Source organism: Cystoisospora suis (genome assembly GCF_002600585.1).
Source record: "Cystoisospora suis strain Wien I chromosome Unknown contig_7786, whole genome shotgun sequence".
Taxonomy (NCBI): domain Eukaryota; phylum Apicomplexa; class Conoidasida; order Eucoccidiorida; family Sarcocystidae; genus Cystoisospora; species Cystoisospora suis.
This window is the reverse complement of record NW_027160571.1, coordinates 4,215-12,422: the sequence shown is the minus strand read 5'-3', so window position 1 is coordinate 12,422 and position 8,208 is coordinate 4,215. Positions and strand designations below refer to the sequence as shown.

Sequence of the window (8,208 nt, the reverse complement as noted above, 5' to 3'; positions counted from 1 at the left end):
GATAGATGAAGAAATAATTTCTTACTTCTCTGCTGTTTCACATAGAAAATATGTGTCTGTCTGTCTGTAGGGGTATAGGGATGTAGGCATATATGGATGTACGTATGTTGTATGTATGTGTATATGGAGACATGTATGCAGAGATATGTATGAAGGGGAGAGAATCGATCCTTGGCAGTTCTTCCAGGAATGCATTCCATTTAGGCAACTTCATGTGTCTCGATCATCCTCGGATTGGATAGATAGATAGATAGAGAGATATAATACGTATCGATAGATGCAGACATAGAGAGACAGAGATAGGTCGGAAGATAGTTCTGAAAAAGTATGCGCTCTTATACATCGAGAATATATAGATAGATATAGATATAGATACAAAGATCTGTCTGTGTGTCCTCGTAGTGTTGATCTTTCCCCTTACAAATCTTGTCTTGACTTTTTCAAAGAAGGGACGTAATGGATACCTCTCTTTCACGTAATTCTTTTCTGTCTCTTTCTCTTTTGACCTCGCCCTCTCTCCTCTATCTTACTCGTCTCGACACCCCTTGTCTCGGTCTTCCTCTTATCTCTTTCGTTCATTCTTTCTTCCATGTATTTTCCTTTCTTTCTGTGTAGAGGAGTATGAGTTTCTCACGAAGTTTCAGGCGTATGGCACAATCGACGTTATCGATTTACTAACTTCGTGGCTTCCTTCCTTTATCACGGATAACGTCCCTAGGCTTTTTCTCGTTATCATTGAGGCCTGTGTTCTTCTCATCTTTCTCCTCGCTCTCCTCAATTGCTTCATCAAAATACACCAGAAAAGGCGGTAAGAATATACATATATATGTATAGAGGGCATGTATATATAGATATACTATGGAGGTGCATAGGTGCATGTCTGTGTGACGTGAGAATAGATAGATAGATTGAAGATAGATAGATAGATTAAAGATAGATAGATAGATTAAAGGTAGATAGATAGAAATCTGGGTGTGCGTCTTGTCTCCGTCAAAGGAGATGTAGAGGGAGAACTTCTTATCTTCTTAGAACATCATTCTACTATGGCCGGGAATGCTTTCCTTCGTTCTTCGCATGTCTGATACAGTGCGTAGTATGTGATCATCTCTCTCTTTGTACACGAATATGTATACACATGGCAATCTATGGTGTTTGTCTTTTCACAGGAGAAAGAAAGCCGAGAATTTGGCACGTGGTAGAAGACCTCATCGCTGTGGTAGCTGCTGTTGCTGTTTAAGAAGAAGAAGAAGCAACTGCTGCTGTTGCCCTTGCTGTAGAGGAGGGGTCTCATCGTCGTCATCGTCCGAAGACGAAGAAGAGGAGGAATGTGAAATCAAACCCCCCCCAAGGAGAAGACCATCGAGGGGTGTTTCATTTGCTCACAGCCAAGATGTTCTCTATAGTCTGTATCCCCCCCCAGTCGACAGCACCGGTGACGGCAATCGAAGTAGGATGTCCCGGCTGCCCGGCGATTCTTCACAAGAGGAAAGAAGGGTGCAAACCGCAGATTTGAGAGGAGGGATAAGAGAGTCTTGGAGAAAACAATCAGAGAGAAGTAGGGATGATCATCGGGGGACAAGGCGGTCGCTATCTCAAGATAGTACGGAAGATGGCGCTGCTGCTGCTGCTGCGACTCGAGATGCCTATACACTCGAACGCATGCGCCGTGTTGAGGCTTATCACCGTCAAGTCTTGTATGAGGAAAACAGAAAGAGGGCAACAAAGATATGACAGATGAAAAAAAGGCTTTTCCATAATCGGAAGAAGTTTCTTCTTTGGCATTGTCAGTTCTAGGCTTTTTAAAAGGGGGAGGGACTCTGAAGAAATCCTGGCTCCCCCCTCATTTGACTGGCGTTGTGTCGGCAAGAGCATCAAGACCAAGAATAATATTATCGATAGTTTCTCCTGTAAAGCTATTACTAGCTATGTGTCCTCTTCATTGATATTTGCATGTGTATAGATTCAAGATTCATTGTCTTGTACGTCAGTCGCACTTTTGATGTGAATGTATATGGATGTGTCAGCGCGAATGAACGGGTATCGGAGCTTCAGTACGCGTCGGCTCAATAAAGCAGAGCCGCACTGGAGACGGAGAGAAAACAGGAATCGTCGTATTGACTGACCGAGGCCCCCCCCTCTCACAAAGGAGTTGGGAAAGGCGCTGTTCGCAAACAATTGTCAGGAGATACATTGCGTTGAAAGGGCACAGGTCAAGACTACAAGTAGCACGCGCGGTGTACGGAGAGTGAGCGGTACTGCCCTCGCGCACCAAGCGGATGAGCCCGCATGCGAAGGACTCACTCCGGCAGGGCAAATTCACCGTCCTACATCACTCTCACGTCCACTACCATGTGTGAGACACTCGCTAGCCACGCAACTGAACGCGCCTTCTTCGCCTCCGGTCGAGTCACTCTGCGCAGCAAGAAGTGACCTTTCTTCCGCCCTCATTATACACCCGGAGAGCTCTCAAACTCGCTGAAGTTGCCGAAAAAGCCTAACCGAGTCTCCAAGACAGAGATCCACTAGTGCAACACTGCCCGCCTCACACAGTCCGCAACCGGCCAAACAAGGAAAGCGCCGGCTTACCTATCTACGGGCATGTGTTTTTGACTCCGTATGTCGGGGAGACACCCGTCCCCCCACTCTTCCAAACTCATCCTTCCTGCGACTTTCTCTTCAAAGCCGGGGCCTCGCGGCAAACAACTACGACGGTAAACACTGCCTGTGTTTGTAATTTGCCGTGTTTGTCCCTTGTTGGGACGAAGATGTCTGAGGTTCCTCTAGTTTCAAACGTGAATTGGCCGGTCGAAATGTTGTGTGGTGACTAGTATTCTCAGTGCAAAAACAAAGTGTCAAAGCGGGGGAGAAGCTGCCTTTGCCCATTGACACTCGTACGCTGTCGAATCATCGGCAATTCTCTTCACAACTGAAGTGCCGGTGAATGTACCATCAAATGCCTGCGCTCATCTGGAGGTACAACTACGCTTTTATTGCATAGTTTTATATCCATGTGTGAAGGACGCGAATAGAAAACATTGTCTCCGACAGAATTGTTACATCCGAACTGAAACGATAGTGTTGCATCGGAAGTTTGCCGGGGCGGTTGCATGACTGATAGACATTCTTTGTCCCGAGTGAGTGAGAGACGTGCCGGCGGTGTTGCTCGTGATGACACTGGCCACGGACTGATTCGGTGGTCGTGGTGGTGCCGGCGGCGGTTTCGATTGCGCCAAGAGAGACGAGCAAGTGTTGACTGACAGTGCCGCGAGAGACGAGCAATGCTGACTGACGGACGGAGACACATTCCAGGGAATTCCCGGCGGTACACCGGGGACAGAACGGAAGTGGCAACTATGTCAGTTAGTTGAATTTTTTTCTTGTTCGCGTTGACCGGACTGACAGAAGTTGTGAGATTCTCTCCGCTAAGCCCAAAGGTACTGAAAATCTCTCATAAAGAAGGAGCGGACGGCGTGGGACAGCAGGGGTGGTACGGGCCGGCGTCGCCCAGCATAGATCTGGTCCGCGTGTCCTGTGTCGTCGCATGTCCGGGTGTGCGGCAACACAGAGGCGCGAGTTTCCGCTGGGCAACCGGCCATGGTGCGAGCGGAGTGGTTTGTGTGTGTTTAACGGTGTCTACGTGTGTTTTATTGTCTCTAGCCTTTTGAGAAAGGGTCCTTGGATTCCCTTTATATAGCCTCAGCCATTCTGTAGTCCCTTTTTTTCTGTGTGAAAATGGCAATCGTCTCTTCGCGACATTCGGCGCCTCCCACAGTGCGCGGTGAGGTCGCTTTGGTCCTCTCTGCTCTAGTCTTCTTCTCGTTGTGCCTTGTTGCGACCGCACAGGTATCTGGCCAAACTGCGACGTGTGGGTACACCAGCACCGCAATTGTCGGAGAAATAACAGTGTCTAAGAGCAACAATCATTTCACTCTGAAGTGCGGCGAAGGAGCTCAGACATCACCTCCAGATCACACCGAGGCTTACTGTTCAGGACCTAACGCCACAACGCAGGACTGCGGCAAAACCACATGGAAGGCTTTGTTCCCGAAATACGAGACTAAATGGTGGTCCGGCAAACTTGATTCGGGTCTAGAGATGACTATTCCCAAAGATCGATTCCCCGGCGCTCAGCAGTCCTTTTTTCTCGGTTGCGTCAAGGGGCAGGTCACGTGCTCGCTTAAGGTCATCGTTGAGGCCTCAGCATTCACAGCAGCCGTTGGAAAGCTTTGGATATTCTCCGCTATTGTTGGTGTAGCGGGTGGACTTCATGGCATCATCTCCGTTTAGAAGGTTGGCCCTATGATGGATCAGTATTTATATGGTGGTATAGCTGTCGAGTTTTTGTATTCTCTCCTGTGTGGGCTGGGTGATAGGGAACAATTGCCTTGTAGTACGTCTCACTTGGTGCTGGCGCTTGTTTGTCTGCTTGGAAAACGCTGCAATGACGTGCCCCGTCACGACGGAAAGTTTACGTCGCTGCGTGCGAATGTGTCACATGCACGAGAAAGAAAGCTACCAAGTTGTTTAGAAGCGCAGAGAGGACAAGCAGTCAGAGGTGGACCATTCTGTTGAGCTGTACAAATGTACACGGGACTTCTTGCGCGGAGGTGGTGGTGGTGTTCTCCGCTCGCACTCGGCTGAATGCGAGATTCTTGTTGCGTGGTGAACGGTGACGTCGCCTAAGCGGCCCCGTAGTGTGTCGTGAAATCGCTTGGGTTTCTCGTTTTTTGCCACTGGGCTCTCAAACTACAGTGAGGCTGTGCACGTGTGGCGCTACAGGGTGTACGATAGCCGAGTTTGGTGTGCCTATTCCGAACTTGACCCAGGCAAGATAAAAGAAGACAGGGTAAGTCGCTGCAGTGGCTTTGTGGTTTCATGCCCCCGCGCTGCCGTAGTGCAGAGAGAAGAGGCGCTTTGCCGTATGAGGCGGAACCAAGCTGGATCTCGGGACCACAGCGTCTACCGGTTTTCCGCAGTGGAACCCCCTCTACGATGTCGAGAAGCAGCAGCGGCGCCGACTCGGGTAGTGGCGGGGCCGTACAGCTAGCAAGGCAGGGCACGTGCCTACTGAGAAGAGTCTTAGGGCACGGAAGTACGTGGAGTAGCGATGGCGTAGTCATCGAACTTGCATGGATAATAAGATGTCTGAACACTTCCACAAGCCCAGCCTGCGGATAGGCCCGAGCACCAGGGCATATGGCCATCCTCCGCCGGCGGATTGAACGCCGAAGGATACACCGGAAAAGAGCGAGCACACACGCCCGGTGGTTGCTACTGCTTGTATAAAAGACTGGTACAGACACTAAAGGACGGCACTGCGGGACAGCCTCGGCGCCGGCCAGAAGGGAGCGCGGGCCGTGAGCTGGGAGACGACGAGCGGCGAAAACACGGAACAGGGCATCGCCCGACGTCCATGCCGGCTGTGGGTGGCGCCCCCGAAACCGAGCTGAAAGCCCCTGGCAAGCTTGTACCGTACCTCCCGCGTCAAGCGAGCCAGTTTGCAAGGAACAATTGCTAGGAGCAGAGGGAAGTAAACCGTAAACTCGGCCTCGTGTGGTCGTCACACTGGCAGAACAACTGGTTACATAGTAAGTCACTGTGGCGCTCTACATCGTTTCTGGATTAGAAGCAGGCCGCCCCAGTAACTGGGTTTTTATCTGAAGCGCCTTCCTAAGAAACCAGGTAGCGTGAAGAGCATCCCAGTGAGTCGGTGGTTGCCGCCCAGCAGACGAGGCTGTCCCTCGCTTCGCGGAGACTGCTGCGGCAGTCGGGAGTATTGCGGTGCAGGTCTGCTCCTGGTGTGTATTGCTTGGAAACATGGGTGGGCGCGGCGACAGCGCTCCACTTGAACTTCTGGACCGAGTGACATCCGTTTGTAGGTTGCAGAAACTTCACACGCGATCTGGTGCGTCCGCGTAGATATTCGCAGCCGTCCTGCCCACGAGTTGAAAAGCCGAGGCCGTTTCAGAAAAAGAAAGACTGCATTGCCCGTGCCTCCGTAAGCTTAATAAAGAACAGGCATAAGTTCGCGAAGTCCCACAACTCCGGGGCATGTTGGCTCGGAGGGACTCCGCAGGAAGCACACCTGTGAAAATGGTTACTGTTGTACGAGATTTCGAAGAAGCTTACTTCCGCGAGTCTTAAGTCATTGCCGGTAATGGGCAGTCGGGCAATACTACACATTTGAACATGGTCATTCTTCCCATAAAAGAAGTAAAACGGAACCATCTTGGACACAGTCTTTCATCTGAGCAGTTGACTCAAGCCTCGTAACGACGACACTTGAGGTACGTTGCAGTGAATCCTTTGGGTTCATATCGTAGATTCCGAATGCCCAGAACGTCGCGTGTGGACCTGTCTCTGCATTCGCGTTACGAATTGATAACTTAGAGCAAACCCGGTCAAGATTCCATCCTACAGATTTACTTCCATCTACCATCAAAACAGCTCCCTCCTTAAACTTGTCCTCTGAGCTGAGGTTTGCGGGCAGCTTCTCTTTCGGGGCGAACTGCCAGTCAACTCTAACGGCAAGCTGATCCCTTTCAGATATCGAAGGATCCGGTTTTGCCTTCACTTTTATTTTCATCGCCTCCACTTTCTTCATGGTTTTCAAACCTTTAGCTGTCATGCTGGTCTTCCGTATGAAACGGTGACCACTGTTGTGAGTATTGGCGGCATGCGCTCTTGCATCGCTACTAGCTGTCTCCGACTCTTCTTTGAAACTACTGCTGTCTGCCAGTCCTTGTGAAGCTACCAAGGCTTGTCCGGCCCTCAAGCGCTCTCTTGCTTGGGCAACAAGAGCCGCCGAGGCTTCGGAACGAGCAGCACGCGATGCCTCAGCGGCAGCCGCTACAGGGCACTGATGGTCCGCTGGAAAACGGTGACTAACACAAAATAACTGCGAGCATTCTTTGCACTGGACAAGACAGTATCTTTTATGGGACGTACATGAGACAAGAGAACAGCGAGGCCTCTGACGTTCTGTTTCGGCGCACTTAGCGCTTTGCATATGTGCGGTAAGAAACACGTCAGGGGCCATGTTGTCCGGAACTTCAAAAAGACGTCGGCACCGTTTGCATCCGATGGTCGTTACCTCTACAGCTTCAGGAGGTTTTGCTTCCGGACACTCATGGCTTGTCTGCGTGCGATGCTGAAGACAGTAGAAGTTCTGACATTGGCTGCAGAAAAAAGGGAGAAAATCCAACTGCTTACAAAGAGGGTACCCACAATGCTCCCCTATCTCCTCCATCTGGACACGGCCCTAAACAGAATGACGATGGTAGGAGTCCTCTGAAAACGATTGGCTCTGTTCAAAAACCGAAGGGGTTTGTTGTGAAGGATAGGCAGCTGATGCGCAACTCCAAGGCTCCTACAAAGCTGGGACGGGCGCTTACGCCTTACACACCTGGACACGGTCGCTTCCACACGACCTTCAGAACAAGGACATGTAGAAAATTGACGAAACCTCTAGCCGTACAAAAGAGCTTTACAGGCTCAATGAAGAAGAAGCGCGCTCTCGCCGGTAAAGCCTGTCAGGAGGAATAAGTTGGATCCGTCTCGGACAGATAGAGGCAAGAGAACAGATGCATGCAGGCGCCGGACGAAGACATAGGCCGAGAAGGCAGGACTTAATTGCGGGTCGATTGGGACCTCGCTAGTGCTGGCGATGAAGCGCTGCGCCTCCAAGTACGCAGCTCCCTCAAGTGAAAACGGAACGCCAGCGACTGTTCAAAAGACTTTCCCAGTCCTCCCTATATGCGTGAGGTGTTCCCATGATCGCTTGGGAAATGCATGCCTTCATTTGGCTTCTGCGCTGCTTTTCTCTAACTTGCTACTTACCGCTAACCTGGGAGCAGGGCAGCAGCTACTCAGCACTTTGAGAAGCGTTACTCGGGCGGGCGGGCGGACCGGTAACGGTTCAGCCGCAGTTAACTTCTCCCTGTAGCAAAGGAGGTGTCTTAAGAGAGAGAGTCTGCTGAGTCTGGTCAGCCGTATCCGGGGACTGCCTCCTTTTTGATCGGCGCCGTTTTTGAAATGCTATCCAACAAGGCAGTCAAGGGCGGAGACCTACTGCGCACCCTGGTTATGTGCGGTACATGCCGCGTCGTCTCCCCGCCGTGCTAGTGTGCCGGACGGAGGCGCGCCCCCCCCAGAGCACCCAGCCGGTCAGGTGAACTCACAGCTTTTTCCTGAAGGTTTGTAAGCAAA

General features: G+C 51.0%; 3 protein-coding genes across 3 annotated transcripts; 2 read left to right on the top strand and 1 right to left on the bottom strand.

Moving 5' to 3' along the window:
• The first annotated feature begins 423 nt into the window (after positions 1 to 423).
• On the top strand, positions 424 to 2,113 carry CSUI_010579 (uncharacterized protein). The gene is made up of 2 exons (XM_068070682.1): positions 424 to 808; positions 1,167 to 2,113. Exon 2 carries the CDS (start codon positions 1,453 to 1,455, stop codon positions 1,729 to 1,731), a length of 279 nt encoding a protein of 92 aa, XP_067917345.1. The 5' UTR covers positions 424 to 808; positions 1,167 to 1,452; the 3' UTR covers positions 1,732 to 2,113.
• A 223-nt stretch (positions 2,114 to 2,336) lies between these two features.
• CSUI_010578 (sag-related sequence srs57) lies at positions 2,337 to 4,648 on the top strand. The gene has a single exon (XM_068070681.1). The coding sequence runs from the start codon at positions 3,733 to 3,735 to the stop codon at positions 4,285 to 4,287; it is 555 nt and encodes a 184-aa protein (XP_067917344.1). The 5' UTR covers positions 2,337 to 3,732; the 3' UTR covers positions 4,288 to 4,648.
• Positions 4,649 to 5,796: 1,148 nt separating this feature from the next.
• Positions 5,797 to 7,745, bottom strand: CSUI_010577 (zinc finger an1 domain-containing stress-associated protein 12). The gene has a single exon (XM_068070680.1). It carries the CDS (start codon positions 7,247 to 7,249, stop codon positions 6,194 to 6,196), a length of 1,056 nt encoding a protein of 351 aa, XP_067917343.1. The 5' UTR covers positions 7,250 to 7,745; the 3' UTR covers positions 5,797 to 6,193.
• Positions 7,746 to 8,208: the final 463 nt, after the last annotated feature.